Source organism: Aplysia californica, unplaced genomic scaffold (assembly GCF_000002075.1).
Source record: "Aplysia californica isolate F4 #8 unplaced genomic scaffold, AplCal3.0 scaffold00058, whole genome shotgun sequence".
Classification (NCBI taxonomy): domain Eukaryota; kingdom Metazoa; phylum Mollusca; class Gastropoda; order Aplysiida; family Aplysiidae; genus Aplysia; species Aplysia californica.
The window spans coordinates 307632-326699 of NW_004797328.1; the positions used below are offsets into that span (position 1 = coordinate 307632).

Below are 19068 nucleotides of genomic sequence, written 5' to 3' on the forward strand. Positions count from 1 at the left end.
TAATCAAAGTTCATTCAAAGTAGGAGTGTTGCAGGGCGTCGTAATTGAGGGGAGGCGTTTGACGCAATAAAGTCTACGGCAGCAGGAAAAGGCCGCAGCCGCAGTGCAAGAAACTGATGCTAAAATAAAAACGATAAGTGGAAGTGGTTTTGACATTTGACAATCGAGTGCGTAAATGAGGGAACATTAGAGCACAGGCTTGTTGATTATATCTTCAATCAAGGTTGGTGTTCCCGGATTTGTCAGATTTGTCAGTGATGACAAATTGAATAGTGGCAATGAGGAAATGCCATTTTCAACCCTCGGAAAGCTCTATGTTGGATGCCTATGCATCATGATGGCTTGTTGCTGATTAAATACTTTTACTGTGATTTAGCATTTTGAAAAAAATCAGTACTTAGTCCATGATGCAGTGATTCACTGATTGCCAGGTTTTCAGCATCACTACATCCCACGCTCTCACAGTCCTTCCAGCTCCGGCTCTCGGTACACGTTCTCTTTTATTTTCACTTTTTCCTCTGCCGTGAGCGTAACTGTAAAGGTTTTATAAATAAGTTTTGTCTTGCATGCTTTTTAAAATCCGTGATTGCTGAAACCAAACATGGTTTTGGCAGTTGATGTTCTTCTTGCCTCTCCTCGGGCCCAGATCAGGATTCATTTTGTATTTTTAGGGTAAAACTAATTAAAATTAATTGTCTGTCATACCTAAGTCACGAAGGACTTAACAGTGTCCTATGCTAGTGTCGGGAAATCTGTTTTAATATAGTTTCTATTGCTATGGGCTAGGGGTTTTGAAGTCAGTTTGGCAATCACCCTGCACTCAATTCCAAATTAAATACTGAATTATAGGTGCCTTGAACGTTAGTCCATAAAATGATTTTTAAAAACAACAACCTCGCCTCATTTCATACACTGTTCATCGTAACTTGTGCACACCCATACACCCCCTTCCTTCCCCACGCACATATATAGGCACATGCGAGAGCATGGCAACATGCACACAGACACACTCATACACACACACACACACATGTGCATTCACAAACACATTTTCAAAATATAACTACCCAATATCACGGAAAGTAAACGCGTTCGATGGGGCAACGATCATCTTTTTTTTCTTCTTCTTTGTCTTTGTACTACCTGATTTTGGGCCAATCTACCTGAAAATGACCCTGAATGTACCTGAAATGGGAATTTTAAGGTAGGCAGCCCTGTGGCATGTTAACCTCGACTCAAAGGTCAAAGACCCCCCGGGGCGGTGCCACTGACTGGAGTGTCTTTAGGCCATTCCCAAAGGGGGGACATTTCTGGTTCTAATGCACAGTAGAATTGACTTGTAAATGGGCTGATCCGACAATGTCATGCTCATAACTGCCTGAACTACAACAGGGAACTGCTGCTTTTTCTTTCCTAATCCTTACTTTCGTCGTTTTCGTCTACTTCTTTTGTATGTTTGTCACACTCTTGTAACCCGCTATTTCAGGGGTGGGTGCCTTGATAGTCGAAGCAGACTTTGTGCTGTTGAAGCTAGAGAGGTGAGCAGAGTTACAAGTGTGATTCCCTGTGAGGACTTCTCTGTTGACATCCACCCCTTGGCCCTCTTATGACCTATGCAGGTGCAAGCGCCGTAAAACTTCTACTAAAACAAACAACAAAGGTCAAAGGTTGTTTCTTTGCAGGGGACTGTAGAGGCCCCCAGTGCGTAGCGCTAGAGGGCTGTGCAGTCCTAACAACTTCCTTATTTTATTTAAATAACTATGTTAAATGTTATCATAAAAAATTATGTTTGATTTTGGAAGTCTTAGTGCTAGTGCGTCTAATTTTGGTTAGGCATCAGTGTCTGAGGTTGTCGAGTTTGTCATATTTTTCAAAGATCTTTAGTCAGTGGGTGCAATCACTATACTACCAGTACCATTACATTACCACTACAGTGACAAAGAACTGAAGGGCAGAGCTCGGAACCCGACATATGTAATGTAAGAAAACTGCCACTCATTGTTGAATAACTATGGTACTGGTAGTGAATTGAAAATATTTTAAGACAAATGTAAGGACAGTAGGGTTTCAAGTCTTAAAATGCCTTTGAACAGACTTGTTAGAAGCTATTTTAGCAATATGAATTTTGTTTTATATAAAGACCAATGGTGCCCTGAGATGAAAATCCTTCTTTTCGAGTTAAATCGTATACCAACAAGTTATGTTGGAGAGAGAGAGAGAGAGATATATATGTATTTTCTCTGCCTTGGACTCTTGTATATTTTTAAAAACATTTCAAAGTGGGGCTGAGGTGTATGGGGTATTAAAACACAATGACAACACCTTGGGTATAGGGATTTATTTCTTCTTTGTTCCACTGGTGGTTGTAATTTTTTGTTTTGTTTGAGGGGGAGGGGGGGTTGATTACAGGAGATAAGTATTGGTTCTTTTACACAGTCATTTACAGATTAAATCTTAATCAGTCTTTATTGTTTTTCAACTTCCACTCTAGTATTTCAATGATCAAAAGTCTGGAAAGCAAGCAACATCTCACAGCCCACCAAGATTCGACTCTTTAACTCCAATGTCAAGTCTGTGCTCCTCTCTGGCTGCGAAATTTGGAAGACAACAAAGACAGTACTGAATAAAGTCCAGACTTTCATCAACAGATGTATGGAGGAGTATCCTAAGAATTAAGTGGCTGGATAGAATAAGAAATGAAGAGCTGTGGGAAAGGACAGGACAAAAGGATATATATAGAAGTAGAAATAGGACTAAGAAAGTGGCGATGGATGGGACACACCCTTAGAGAGCCGAGCGGAAACATCACAAGACAGTCGCTGCGGTGGAACCCACAGGGAGAAAGGCAGGGTTAGGCCATGGGAAACATGGAGGAGATGTGTGGAAAGGGGCTTGAGAGAGATGAAGCTCACTTCGAATGAGCTTTGAAGGATGGCCCAAAACAGAGATAAATGGAAGGAGCTTGTATGTGGCCTATACCCTGCCAGGGGTGAAACTCATTGCTGATGACTGTAGTAACGGAGAATAGTCCTACTTCAGCCAAAGTCACTGTTGAGTACACAGGAGTATTTTTCTCTTGATTTCCCATCTCCATGCCAGAGTCATAGTGTTCAGTTTGAAAAGGCTACGATTGTGAGCGTAACATATTGTACCAAGATTACACATGAAAACTTTAGATTACAGCGCTTCAAATCCATACTTCCTGAACATTACACGTGCTTGTCTACCACTCCCTCCCCCATCATTATCAATTTCATCCATAAAAATTGGGATGGTGCAGGGCTACTGGTATTCTGTTCATAGCAAACGATCGTCACTTGCCTCCATATTGTCTCGGGACGGTATAGTTCCAGATATTTACAGTAATTCTCTCGGCAATAAGTTATACTTAGAAACCGGCCAGATTGCGCATTTCCTGTACTCTACCATTATCCCTCTATGCATTCATATATGAATAGCTGGTTGGTTGGCAATACATTTTCATCTGCACATCTGTCAGAAACTGGCTATGATTGTGAAATTTTGGGGCCAATTTCCTTCCTTGTTTCATTCACTCATTCTTTCTGTCCTACCTACTGTTCTTTGCCAGAGCAGGAAAATTTGTATTTTGAGCGTGGAAATTAAATCATGATTCATGATTTCAGAAAGAAAGTTTTAAAAGATCTTGCCTAGTTCTTAAGAGAAATCTTCAGTGTAAGGATTCTATCATGATAAAGGCCATTCTGAATGAGGCTAAAACTAAAATCAATAAATACTTGGAAGTCAAGTGTTATTCCAAGGTTCTAGCACTTGAATGTGAAAAAATGGAAGAAATTAGGGTACAGAGTGGGTGACTATCTTCAAGATTCATTTTCCTCGATTTGCTTTCTGTCTATGGTACGATGACAAATTGAATTATAATAGTGGCAGTGGCAAGGGGAACTTTTCGAATCATTGCCAGCAAGGGAAAGATATAGAGATGAAGAAAGGAAACAAAATAAATCTTGGTGAAAAAATAGGTATTATGAGTTGTTGGCAATCTCTTCAAACAGGCTTAAGCCATTTTCGACCCTCTAATTTTTACTAAATTTTAGCCACCAGAACCCCATTCGGATGCTATTCCAGGATCCTGGTGGGGGCCTGTGTAGCCCGTAGACTCCTGGTAGAATTTCCCTCACCTTTCTTCCTTGTCTGTTGGAAGCACTGAGTTTAATATTTTAGTTTTAAAAAATTGTATTCGCTAAGCCAATCCTGATCGCTTCCACGTGTCATGAACGGGACCCCACGTGCAGTGCCACTGTGCACAGAGGGTATGGACCGATATGCAAAGGGGGTAAAAGTCTGTCTGAGCTTCAGTTTAAATATGAAGATGATTTATAGGGTTGAAACTTGGTAAGCCAATAGTAGAAGAGGTCAAACTGAAAGCAAGCTGTTTCAGTTAAATGTAACTCCAAACTGGTGTGATCCTGTGTCTTAAAGTTAAGAAGGTTATTTTTTTAGCTGGGAGACCTTTGACAGTTTTGAAACCATCTGCCTCATATAATATATACGGATATCATTATTTTCTTGTAAAATTTATACATGTGCATGCAAATAGGAAAGCCGTTCTAATTAGATTCGAAGTAAGCATTATTTCAGAATAGGAGCCTAGTGCGTGGCTCTCTTTGTCAACCGGTGGGGAGGAGATCCTCTTGATTTGGACATCAATGGCATGTCGTGTGACTAAGCAGGTAACAGGTACTTCCCATTGGATATGAATCTGAATGTGGGACAAACTAACAGGGTCCAGGGAGTCCTGTTTCATATGACAGCATTACTGCTCTCATACACCTAGAAAATTGTAGTTAAACCTTTCAAATTAAGGTCATAGGTAAAGTTTTCGAAGGATTTGAATGAAAAGATTAAAGAAAACACAGTTTTCTTCCATGTTTACTTGGCATGGCAAGATTATTAATTGATCTGTGTTTCCTAAAGACCTAATTCATCTTTGCATCTTTCCACAGGTGGACCTTACGGCTTGTTTGCCGGCCATGATGCTTCGAGAGCCTTAGCCACCTTCTCACTGGGTGAGGACGCTCTGAAGAATGAGTATGATGACCTCAGTGACTTGAACAGCCTTCAGATGGAAAGTGTCAGGGAATGGGAGATGCAGTTTCAAGGTCAGCTTTTTATGTTCTTTTTAGGTGGTTAGAGAGCGCCACAAGTAGGTTTACGTTCGTTTCTTTCCCACTTTGTAGGTTCCTGTCTGTCTTACCGTTTTCCTGTTTGAAATGACTGTTATTGTGATGATGTGCCTCTCTTAGTCAAAGAAAGGAACAATTGTCTGCTGTGAACCGAACAGTCACTCTACTTTATATGAGAGTGTTTAACCCTGGTCCTGCGGGAGCCGGGTTTATGTCCCCTGATAAGCCTGGATCGGCACCTCATCTTCGTTCTGGTCCTGTGTCAGTCCAGCCCTGGCTCAACGCACCCGCGCCGAGCAACATCCGCGTGAAGACTGGGTCCCGTAATCCCGCAGCTGAAGTGTGTGTGTGGCAGTCTGTTTGAGTTGGGGTGCGTTTATAGCCTACTTCTAGAACCTCATTCGTTGGTTCGTAACTTGAGGTCTACGTCTTATTCGAATCACGCCAAGTTGATAGCTCAAGATGTTCGTCCAATGAAAATAGAACAAGTTGACCCACTTAGACATGAGGTGCTCACAAGGATAGTCAGGAAACAAGACTTCCATTTTTCTATACAAAATCGTTAAAATGAGCTTGATTTTATATAAAACTAGCTGGGCCCCTTTTCGATGAAAGGAACAATCAGTTCTTTAATATCAACTAAAAGTCATTGGTCTACTATATTTACACTCTACTGGAATGGGGAAATAAATTTTGAGAGAGATGCAAAAAATTAGAAGGTTTACATCTATACTCTCAAAACAAAATGCGTCTCGCGAAATATCACTTCCGGATTTTCTAAAATTACAGAGACAGAAGCGTCGGCCTACAACAGTGATCGGCGAAATAAAGAAATTTAATATTTTGCAGCAAAACTGTCTCAAAACTGAAAAACCCAAGGGCGTCATGATCTGGAGAATATTTTAAAGAATTTTTTGGCGAAAACACCATGTCGATCGATGCAGCCATTAAAAAGCCTTTTGAATAGCAAAATTCAGCCACCACAAATAGATAATAGATGATATTACCTAATAAAAATAAGCTTATTATGATGGTTTTGAATACCATTGTGCTGGTAAAATGAACAATTTGAGAGCAAAACATTTGGGAATTGGCCTATGTTACTCCCTTTTGAACCCCAGATCATTCGTAACAACAAGAGCGTTTAAAAAGGTTATTCAAATGGGCACAACTACTCATAATGTCTTATTAGCTTATTAGAGGGGGTTATTCATGTGGTCGTAACACTTTATAAATAGAAAGCTATAAAAGATAGGTCATTATTTTCATCATCGATTAAGACACTCCCATGGTATTCACGTTGAAAACACACATTTCCAGTGCGCTCGCTGTACACCAAAAGTACACGCTGAGGACCCCGGCAGCCCGCCGGGAACGTCCGGTGTAATAAGTTGTTGATAAGATTCGCATCTTGGCACAAGATGCAGGACAAGAGTTAAAGTATGATAACAGGCCTTACGTGATGACGATTTGCCATTTTTGTTAATCTTGTGTTTTTGAGGTTGACTCACTCACATACCCATCCCTTCCTCACTGCTGACACCTAACATGGTGATACTGTTGGTGGACTTTGGGCATATCATAAAATATTGAAATGTCAGACTGATTCACTGAACTATGCTACTTTAGAACTTCTTTGTTTTTCTTTTTTATTTATTTCAGAGAATTTGATGTGTATTGATGTCTCTTCAAAGCTCCATAGCTTTTCTTGTATTCCTTTATTTTTCTCAGAGAAGTACATATGTATGTTGGCGTTTCTGTTACATTGGTGCCAACTATTAAATATGTAAAAAAAAATGTTTACGTATGTGAGGGTCTTGAATATGGAAGTGCATTGTCATGTTGGAACATTTTCTCTGTTTCGAAGTATTGCTCCTCACAAACTTGCAGATGCTGAAGAACACTTTCAAGCCCGGAGTTTTTAGTAGTAATGAGAACAAAGCCCGTAAAAGTAAATTTGAGAGATCTTTTGCTGCAGGTTTATTTTGAATAGCTTGAATTGATTGAATGCAGTAAAGTGTGTAGGAAAGGGTTTAGTTAAGTTTACTTGGCCAGTGCCCACTATCTTGATCTGCCACATTGATAGAGTCCGTTCTTTTTTGGTTTTGAAAAATTGGCAGCTAATATGTTACTTACGGTTCCTTTGCTTTTCTGGGGGTGTTTTTTTTTTTTTTTGGGGGGGGGGGCTAGAAGATTGTATACCAAAAGCTTTTTTTTTTTAAGTGCACAAAAGCCGAACAAACTTTTATACTTGGATAAGGACCATAATCTTATCATTGAGCTTTGTTGGTGTTTTGAAGTGGTTGGGTTCTTCTTTTTCTTTCCTTTCAGTGAGGTATGTGTACAGCAGAACCTGTCCATAAGTCTCTCAGAATCAAACAGAAAAGTGACTGTTATAGACAAATAGCCTGTGATGTGGTCACTTATTACACTAAACAAAGTCAACATAATGGTTTGAATCTGAATATTTTTCACACTGTCTGAGGATAGGTTGGCAGGAAAATTTTGTAGCTAGGAGCAAGTTTTGAAGCCAATTTGTTGCAAAGTACTGAATGTAGCCTTGTTTAAAATGAACCATTTTGGTCAGTAAAACAAATTGGGAAAAAATGCAAGATTGTCACAGAACAGTGGCATTTAGTACACGTTACCCGCTCTAGAGAGGTAATGGTCAAGGCAGATTAAACTGTGTAATGATATTATTAATTCAGACCTTCATTATTTTTGTTTTGTTTTGTTTCAGAGAAGTACGTGTATGTTGGGAAACTGTTGAAGCCTGGAGAACAGCCCACAGAGTACAGTGACACAGAAGACGAAGAGAAAACAGAGACTGATAAGAAAGCAGACTGAGGATTCCACATTGGTTATTATATCAAGATTTTCATGTTGTTAGCCTTTCAGATTGAATGGAGCTGTGTGTCGAATAACAAGAGTACTTGATTTCATCTGATGAGAGTGTTTGTGTGTGTTTGAGCGAATCTCTTGCCTTTGATGGTCTCCATCAGACCTTTCATGTAGATAATATGCTTTCTGTTTTCCCCTTCAAAAGTGTTACTCAGTATGGGATGAATTGGCAGACATAAGGTCCTGAGTTAGATACCTTTTCTATACTATTTTCGTTTTGAGAGGACGATTTTCAATACTTTTTTTTTTTATACAAGCCATAAAATTAACTTCCATTTGAATAATATGTCTGCTTTTCTATTTGTTCTTTGTGGAATAGATGACATGTCTAAATGTTCAATACCCAGTTAGGCTGAAACAAAACTATTGCTCAAATAAAAGAAAAGAATATGATAATAGACAAGCAACCTGTATTTTTCATGCAGCCGCATTGTACTTCTCCTTGATTTCACAGAGTATAATGAGATTTTTTGTGCTGGCGAGTTTGGGTTTTGTGAAGATGTTTCCTTTGGTTTTGTGCTATTAGCATATGTGACTTCAGTGAAGTCTGTTCTTGTCTAATGTGTTCCAATGAGTGCCGCACGTAGGGACAAAAAGTTTTACTTTCCACTTGCTTTTGTAGTGTAACAGCTCAACTCTTTGCTGTTGCACAAAGAAGAGTTTGATTTGCTAATGGGGAGTTTAAAAAAAGTTATCGAGTATCTCCGTATACTGGGATGCTGTATCCCACTTCTTGATTATAGGTCCCAACAGGCAGAGTCATGAGCAGCCTGCCTCTTAAATGTCTAAGAGGACATGAAACATTTACAATTACAGTACAAAATACTCCTTTCCCTAGTTGCAGAACAAAGTTTTGGCAGTTTGTGTTAATTTAAGCCATTGATTTGCTTTTATATATAACATGTGTATCCTCTGAGAAATTTTTCGTTACATTGTTCACAGAACTGTTTAAACTATTGTGCTTGAAGTACATGTCATTGGTGGTTGCGACTTATTGCTTGCCTATGAACTGCCTTTTCACCCCCTGGGTAAATCTCAATACTTCTTTTTTTTTTTTGAATGGTAAAAAGTTCATGGTTCAAAGTCAAAGTAGCTAAAGAGAAACATGACCCAACAGGACAAGTTTCCTTTTTCTATAAATAGGACGGCAAAGTGTTTCAGAATAACTAGAATCTTTTTTCAAAAAACTTTATGCAGCTTATTGTTTTGTATGGCTTTGTGTTCCCTCAGATTTCATTTTGTTATTCCATAAGTGTTTTATATTTATCAGAAATAGGCATTTGTTCAAGGATGTGCATGAGTATCATGTGTTGGCAATGTTAATCGACTATGTTTGAAAGTGGTCTCCTTTATTGCCGATTTACAGAGCTGAAATTTTCATCGGAGTGCTTCCTGTTGTGGCAAGTCATGAAGTCTTATATATATATGAGTACCTACCATGAAAAGATATTTTGAATACTTGTTATTATGATAAATTCCTGATTGCATTTTTTTTTTCAAAATGCTGTTATTTTCTGTACATCGGTATATATTTCCTTCTGTGCAGAGAATGTACATGTCAGAGTATTTCTCTTTATTGTTCTTTATTTATTTGTATAAAGCGCTCACAGAATGTATGTTGGGATAAGAGTCTTTGTTTTTGTTCTATAAATTTGCATACTTTTATAGAACTTTAGAAAAAGACAATATAGCTGAGACAAATCATTTCTTTTTATTTTGTTTTACAAATTTGCATCCCTTTATGGAATTTTAGAAATTGCAAATATATAATAGTGCAGTTAATCTTGCTGCTGCTGCGGAGTCCTTTCTTCTTTCCCCACTTTTAGAAATTAGTATGTGCTAATTGAGCTTGTTATAGATTGTTACAATACCCTCCAATAAATATCTCCACACAGTAGCCTACCCGGCCATCATGTCCACCCCAGGAAGGTCTGCTGTCTTGCTTCTGATTAGTCTTGTCTCAAACAGGGCTGCATAATACAAATTTATAATACAGTAATACAGGTGAATGTCTTTGTCCTTTCCTCCACAGGATTCTCAATTACGCAGTTTCCCCTGTACGTAGATGATGTATTATTTCTAATACTTGTTTCACGTGCTTTGTCGGATTGTGCCTCAAGAGTCATTCCTGCCTCCTCTGGGTTTTTTTTAAACATTACTTGATAGTGGGGATTTTTCCGGAGCAATTCTTTTAAATAGTCAAGGGGGGGGGCTGCTTTTTTTTCCCGAAAAGGAAAAAATGTGAAATTGAGAATAGGGTCTCTTGTGAATCAATAACATTATTTAATGGAAAAATTTGTAGGGAATACTGGGACCTCAGTTTCCGGGCGGGGAAATATTTATCTGGTGTCTTCGTTTGTCTACTGGGGTTTGTATCCGACTCAACCTGAGCTGGCCCTGACAGCCATAGTTGCAAGTAGCCTGCATCCTAAATGATCTAAATTGTGTTGATAGGGATTAAAAAATTAATAGTTACAAGTGCTACTACTAATTTGTCATATCTCTATATCTCATGTGCGCTATATGATTATCAGTGCATGACCTGTGCAACTCTTTTTATATTTTTGAGGCCATGCATTTTTTCAGAATCAAGCTGCGTCGCTGCTGAGACACAGCACAGACTTTTGGTGTACTGTACCAAGCTTGTACAAAAGTTTCCCTGTATCTTAACATATATATTTATGATAATGATGATATGATGTACCTTCGGATGCAAAGTTCATGTAGGCCATATACATCCGTTTAAGGTTGAATTTCATTGCAAATTGTAGTGGCATACTTACAGAAATACTGCTCCTGCTGAGATGTGTTTAAAATTCTGGCACTTGGTAATATATATTGAGGATGGAAAGTATGCTACTTGAAATCATGATTCATCAAAATTCACACCTGTGCTTTTGGTTATTGACAAGGTAGTTGTAGTGCTTTGCATGGTTTGCTATTTCTAGTAATAATACAGTACCCAGCTTTTTTCTGAAACCAGGAGGCATTAGATTACAGTTACAGTGTTCATTGTGCTTTTGTCATGGGAGATGTAACATGTGTATCAAGGAAATGATGCCCATTGGTCAAAGGGATGCGTTCTTAATGGATCAGATCGGGTTGAGAAATGGCATTGGCCAGTGCTGATATAACTCAGTATGTCAGTTAGACCTCTGCTTTTCTTACTCGTATTGGACCTAGGTGTCTATTAGGACATATTGCATTCCTTCCATACAAAAGGTTTGATCCACAATGTCATGTGATGTGTAGTAGCGTGCTGATCGGCTGTTGGCTACGATTTTCATTGAATAGACCCGACTGTGACTTACAAAATCAAACTGTCAAATTGTGCAGTAATGTAGCTGTAGCCCTTTATTGAAGGAGAATCTAGTGACCCTCAAATGTATCAAACCATATCAAACAGGGATTTGACAAAACTTTCTGCAGTGTACACTGGTTACTATTAGTATCACGGAAGATATAACGTACCTTACATATTATGCACCATGGATCTACTTCCCTCCGATTTGTTTTGGGGAGAACGCACTGCTTTTGTTACAATGACATGGTCAAGAGGCTCTGTACTGTAGTGCTATATATAGTTCTTTGTTGTTTTGTAACAGATCAAAGTACTGATCACTGATATGTCAGCTGTTGGTGTCCAGGGCGTAGTATAGATGTAGCATGTTCAAAGTCCAAAGTATAGAATCAATGGACTTCTGCCTTCCCCATTTTATTAAATTTATGTGTAGTGGAGTGATTTATCAAAAAATGTCGTGCTGTTTCATGATGCAGGTATGAATGTTGACATTTTGATTTTGAAAATTTTTGGTCGATTTTGTAGTTTTTGAATACTGTTGTCTATTGTCAGGACTATGACTGTGAGTCTGTCAACTGTCAGTGAACTCTTAGAAAAGAGTTTCTGGTATTTGGCTTTGGAAGTGACCCATTTGGGACTATAAAAATCGATGGACTAGTATATTTTCAAGTCAGATCATAAAGGCTACTTGGTTTACCTATTGAGATTGAGATTTTCTCTTCCATTCCCCCCCCCCCCCCCCCCCCCCCAGCCTAAGCCTTCAAGAAATGCTTGAGCACAGAAAGGTAGAAAGGTAAAGGTCCTGCTCAGGTTGATCAGGTTAAAACTTGCAAGAGTTGAAGCCTTGTCTTGTGTTTCTAGGCACAACTGTTGCATCTGTTGAGTTCTTTACTTCGGTCACTTTACTTTTCTGATCAATATATGTCTATTATCATTTGTTATTGAAATTTATCCAGTTGCCAAATTTTAGCTCTGTGGTGAACTGAAGCAAAATTGGAATTATGTCAGTTTTATTTTTCTAAAATTTTTATGCTGTGACTTTCAATTTCAATTAATAAAAATTTCTTCACGCCTTATTGTTATAACCCATTGGGATTAATCTGGCCCGCAAAATCGACAGGTCTCATTAACTTATGGTGCTAGACAACAGTGATGTTGGAGGCTCACCTCTGATATTATTTTGTCTCTAACAGAAGAAAAGCCGGGTTTTTTCATCAGTGGTGGAAGAAAAAGGAAGTTATCGTTGGATGTGAAAGATATGCAGTGTGTGCTTGTGTGTACGTACCCAAGGAGAGGAGATTGTGCCCATAAAAGTCTTTGGAGGAAACTCAGAACTCTGGTGCTGATGACCGAGATTCGAGTCCAAAATGGGGTGTTCTTGATTTTGGGCAATTCTGGAGTTTTCTGATTTCTCCACCTATTTGGCTTGGTCCTATGGGAGATGGAGTTCAATTCGGAGGTCTGGCCTCTTGATTAATCTTAATGCTCAAAGGGGCATTACACCATTCAATCGCCAATTTAACTCGGTATTTCAATTGGCATAATGTCTGGCCATTGGCCAATATGGAGGACTGTGGGACGGAAAGATCTGTCTGTAGTAGTCTCACATTTGCTAAATTTATCAAGGGGAAATAATAAGTGAGGTCCGCTCTGATTTTCGTGCAAGACGTACAGTACTCCTGTGGCGTTGTAAAAAGTGCTTCATTTCATCAGCTTTTTTCTTTTGTTGTTGTTGCTTTCAGTTGCATATATATGCAGACATGCTAGAAATGTTTCATCATAAGAGTTTTTTGTTGAGGATTGTCTGATTTATTGGCTCTGCACAGCTATTTTTTATATGGTGCTCTTGTGACAATAGAGAAGTGTAGTATGGTAAACACTAAGAGATACTAAAAGAAACCTTTGAAATATTGTTATTGTCGGATTTCACATATAATCAGTATTTTCCAGCAGTGTTCCTTTGCAGAACTGATCAAAATGAAAAGGAGTTGGCAAATTATTTTGATTATTGAGTATGATGTTTTGTTTTTGTTTCAATTTTGATTCTACAGAATAACAAGAGTGAAGAAGAAATGAAGAATAATCATGTGAATCTGTCATTTATTGGAGATGTTCTCTTTTTGTAACAGTGACAATAAACATTTGACTATGTGCACTGTGATCCTGGTGATTTTTACTTTTGCATATTTTTGTTGTAATTGGAAGTTGACTTTGTGGGGTTTTTTTCAAAGATATGTATCATCAGTCATGGTCAAAGGATTCCATTTCCTTATCATCTATATATATAAAAGTAGACTAGGGAGGCTTTGTGCACAAACTCCTCCCTTATTTAATTACCTAACCCACACCTTTGAAACATTGCATCCATGTGGCTAGGACCTAACTTTAAAAAATCCATGCAAACTGCTTTCCTCAATTTTTCCAAAATGCTTTGTTTCGTCTGCACAGAGTCTTGGGAAAGTCCATCTTCTAAGGCGCCGTTGTAAGCAAGTTAGGTTTTCGTTCACTATCCGTGTGCACTGTTCCACATCTTTGAAATTCTGGAGTGTACAACCACAAAAGCGGAATAGAGAATTAATCTATACATCTAGATTATCTATTATTATATCTGGCAACTTGGAAACACGTGTGTCACTTTTCTCTCAAGATTTATTGCTCATTTCCAGTTGAACGTAAATGTAGTAGGCCAATGACTTTATGTTGATGTTAATGCACCGATCATTCCTTCCATCGAAAGGGGACCCAGCTAGTTATTCATAATGACCTAGATTTTGTCTGCATGGGAAGAAAACCAGCAATAATGTCACCTTACGAGGCAATGATTTCAAATGCAGAACTGAACCCAAACCATCATCAGCTTAGATTACAAATTACATTACTGTACATTTGTAATAATTATTGTAAATGTTTTATGCCCCCCCCCGGACACTATGACACAGTTTAGATATTTTATTTAGGAGGCAAGCTGCTTCGACCCAACCTTGACTGAGACGGATACAACGTCCCAACGGAAAGATGACAAAGATACTCTATAAAAATTCTTCCCACACAGGAATCGAACTCATGACTTTTGTGAGTGAAGGCAAAGCATATAATTGCTACCCCAGATGCCGAAATACATCACTGTGTCAGTCAAGCTTGTAACCAACCACACATCGATTTTCGTTGAGAGCACTAACTTTGCTTTTTTCTTTCTTTTCCAAAGACTTGTAGGTTTTAGCCGAGTTAAGAGAAGCACATCGGCATATAAATATATATATATATATATAGTAACAGTCACGTCATTTAGTAGTGTAGAGAAAAATAAAGACATACAGCAAGAAACAAGTGAGGAAAATGAACAAATAGGATCGATCAAGAATATCCTCAAACTGAACTTGGCACTGGTGTCTGATGTAGATCTAGCGGTTATCTTGTTCACTCTCATCTGTGATTAAATTGGGATAAAAAATCATTCTCAAGTCTTAACATTATGCAAGCTCAAAAGTTGGGTGACCAACTCGAACTGAATATAAAAGCCCATTAATACTGCAAACTAAGGGTCTGACGTGTTTCTGTTGATGTTAGCCGGGGGGGGGGGGGGGGGGGGGGTGTTTACAGCTTAGACTTAAAACATTAAAAAGTTGACCTATTTTCATCAACTATGATCAGCACCATACTTAAATTTAAATGCACCCGTATAAAAAACACAGTCCAGGGTCCACCGATAGACAGATAAGTACTTTTTGAGAGGATGAAATCCACAAGCTTACATTGATGTGGGGGTAGGGTGGAGTTGCTGGCCAAAAATGAGCAATGTTTAGGCCTCGTCACTGTAAATCATTTATTTAAGTAATCCTGTGTTTGTTCCCAAAGGCTAGAGTTTAGATTAGGATTATAATATAGGGCCCAAGTTTTAATAAAAAAACAACCCTATAAGTTACCATACAAAGTAAAGTTATGTTCACATTGGCAAATTCATAAATGAGCTAGAATTTTTAAAATGCATACAGACGAACGGGAACAAGCTATATGTACTTTGCTGTTGCATGTAAGAGACTCGAGGTAGATTCCCATGGGGGGGGAGAGCTCTTATTGAGTACATGTATCTCTTGGTCTTTCTGTTGGGAGGCTATCCTCATCCCAGGTTGGCCTTCAAAGTGATGCACAAACAGGCTGAAACCTGCCTCCAAGATGAGCTAAATTGTGTTGATGGGATTGTTAAAAACACTTACATTACAGAACAAACAAACAAAAAACCACTCACGCCAACATGTGGTAGTGTTCTTTTAATGAAGATTACATAAGTAGTGTACATCTGGCTGGGATCAGGTAAGATAAACATTTCCATTTGACGAAATTATTTACTGCACTTTCACCAATAAAATATTAACACATCACATTCTCCCTCTAGTCTCTCTCTCTCGCCACTCATTCCTTGCAACTAACATATATCGGCGGGTGCTCTGGTTTGGTTAGCTCCTTCTTTTCTATGAGTGGCGTCAGTAGTCTAGTGGTTAGGCTACTGGACTCTGGACTCGTAATTGTGAGGTTGGGGGTTCAAGCCTCGGGCCTGAGGTTATGTCCCTGGGAAAGGCACTCTACTGTTACATGAACTTTCCTTACTTCACCCAAGTGAGAATGGGTACCCGGCAATAGACAGCGAAAGATATGGTCAGTATGTTAGTGTTTTAGCGCCAAAAAGTAGAGGGAGTAGAGATTGTTTTACTCATTGTCCTGATCTCTCCTTCTTCTTTTCTGTGTTTGTTATTCTCGTAACACCTCTAATCTTCGGTACTTATTTGACCCTATTGTGTTGCAAGTGCCGTAAAACTCATACTATCACTGGCTTTTGTCATGGGAGAAGTAAAATATCCTGTACTGTAAACCTCTATGAACAAACACAAGGCACTTACGGAATGAAAAGAGAATGAAGTCTCTTACAATGAAAACATTTCATATTTCTGAAGACGAAACGGATTTGACCTCTCCTCTCACCCACCACTCGTTTTTAGCAGGCTTGGACCTTTGCTACCAAAAAAACCCATTTTAGGTGCAGTTCCGTAACAAGTACAAGATACTGATAACAACCAGGCAAAGACGACTCCAACATCAAGGGATACAGAATCATGACCATGCAGAACTCATATGAAAAAATCCTGGAAGAGACTGTGGTCAAAAGGCTGGCAATTTACCAAGAGAGGATAAAGCTCCTCCCAGACGGCCTTGGAGCTACAGACCAGGGACAGACACCTGCACAAACACGCTGTGCTAGCCTTTGATGTATTTGAAGGGTGCCAGAGAAAGGAGGAGACAATGATGGCTGCTATAGACCTAGAGGAAGCTTACAACTGAGTTGATTACAGCAAGCTCATATGGATCTCCTGATGGAAATCGATGTTGACCCCTGGTTGGTACAATGGATCTTCGAGGCTCTGTTTCAGAGGAAGCTGGAGCTGAGAAGTGGGCGATGGATGTCAGACCCATAGTGATTTCCTCAGGACTGCCACAAGGATCAGCTTTATCACCGGTCCTGTTCAACATATATATAAATCCAAAATTGCCAGGATTGGTGTAAGTGGAGCAGGAAGAATCATAACCTTTGCAGATGATGTGATGGTCTACGGACAAGGTCGTGATAGGCTAGTGGTTGGATGGATACAGGATGGACTGAGCAAGGTCGCAGATTGGTGTGAGGAATACAATGCAGTCATCAATCCGGACAAAGCACAGGTCATCTGGTGCTCACTCAACAACCGTATTGTGAAAGATCCTGCCCCTCTAATTGTGTTTGACCACCTTCTCATAGACAGACAGCATGAGTTGAAGTACCTGGGGCGTGGGATTAATCTGGACAGGACACTTTCTTTCCGAAACATATTGACAATGTTGCTGACAGGGCTCAGAAGGGCATTAATGTAGTGAAGACCTTGGCTTCAGCGGGAATTCAACAGAGAGTTTTTTTTCTCCTAATGCAGCTGATTGTTCTGTCAGTCATAGACTATGGCCTGGGCATCATCTCCCTGTCCAAAACTCAGATAGACAGGTTGGAGAGAGAAAAGAATGAAGCTATGAGGGCAGTCTAGGATTGCACAAAGGACACCCACGTTGTCTGTACGAGATACATTCTGTTTTGTTTTTGTAGGAGTTTTAAGGTGCTTGCAACTGCATAAGTGAGATACATTCTGGACCTGGCCTGCATCAGATTGAGGCATAAAGTGGCACAGGCAAAGCGGTACTTGAATGTTTTGGCAGACCCGAGGCACCCTTTGCATGACAACCTGAGCAACATCAAAGGAAATGAGATCAAATGGGGCAGTGGAAAGGAATGGTTTGAACTGAGCCCTGATTGCAGAAGCCTTGCCAACATTCACATCACTATGGGTTGTGAAAGACGGGAATGCGCTGCTGTCATTAACGACAATGACATACGACAGTTAATAGAGGAGCTCCCTAAGCCAGAGGACCCTGTGATCTACACGGATGGATCGGTCAGGAGGGGTGAGAGGAGTGACTGGGGTTTTGTGGTGTATAGTGGGAACAAACAAGTTCATAGCATGTCAGGGGCTATAGAAAAAAATACTTCAAGTATGTAAATGTAGATTGAGGCCATAACAAGAATGCTTGGCTGGCTTCAAAATGCAAGACCAAGAACTACCCATCTCATTATTGTCACAGACTCTCCCACAGCATCCTGCGAAGGGTTGAGAAAGGGCTGCTTTGGAGTGAATGGATAAACCCAATACAACAGACATCACTTAGAGCCATCACGTGGATATTCTGTCCTCGACACTCTGGAGTGAAGGGCAATGAGGAGGCCGATAGGCTGGCAGGCAGTGCCGTGGCTGATGGTGAAGTGAAATTCGACAAAGGAGAAGTGTTGAAGACCTTGGAGGAAAAGTTGCAGAATCAGGAAGAAAAGGAGAAGGCAGAACACCAAACAATCATCAGGATGCGGGAAATGGGGATAGAGATAGGAGAAGGAAAAAGGAACCATTATCTGGAAAGGAAAGATGTCACCATTATCAAACAACCACTGTAACAATTAGTGTGGATACCTAGTGGGTTTTAGTGCTGAGAGGAACAGAGCACTTATAGACCTGTCTGGTGTGCAATGGCTTTGTTGCCCAGGACAAGTAACGGGTAACAAGATACTGGTAATAAAAATACTGAAAAGAAGAGAGGAGGGCAAAAGAAAAATGGGCATGTTCACAAAATCAAATTCGAAAGATGGAAGCCATAAAGTCTTCCTTTAGGTTTGACTGTTGGTTTATAGTTTGTTCTTATTTAAATGTGCAATCATTTTAAGACTGCGTATTAAAAAAAAAAATTAAGGTAGCCCTACATACATTTCTTTTCATCTGCAGCAAAAATTTAGTCAAAATTTATGACTTTGCCATTTTCGCTGTGGTATCCTCAAATAGAAAGCAGGCAACACCACAGCTCATATATTACAAGGCAGTTCTGTGAAAATTTCATATCCAATTTTGCTGAATACAATTTTATAGAGCAGAGAGAGCATGATGCACTGATCCTTGAGTTTTAAAATCTCAAGCGGTGCTCAAAAAGTTCACAAACCACATCGATACAATAGTCTACAATAAGTCAGGACATTAATTTTATACTATGTATCACATCACAGCAGTTCAGATAATTGCACGACCATGGAAGGTTGAGAGCAAGTCGAGCATCCTGATTTTTTCCCCTAAAGTAATTTTTGTGGGA

General features: G+C 39.4%; 1 protein-coding gene across 1 annotated transcript in view; it reads left to right on the plus strand.

The window, feature by feature from the left end:
* LOC101862399 (membrane-associated progesterone receptor component 1) overlaps nt 1-13525 on the plus strand; it is a 23676-nt gene extending 10151 nt beyond the window's left edge. Inside the window, exons 2-3 of the mRNA XM_005093100.3 lie at nt 4983-5138; nt 7903-13525. Of these exons, the coding sequence (XP_005093157.1) occupies nt 4983-5138; nt 7903-8009 (263 nt within the window). The 3' untranslated portion in view covers nt 8010-13525. The remainder of the gene's footprint in view (nt 1-4982; nt 5139-7902) is intronic.
* Nucleotides 13526-19068: the final 5543 nt, after the last annotated feature.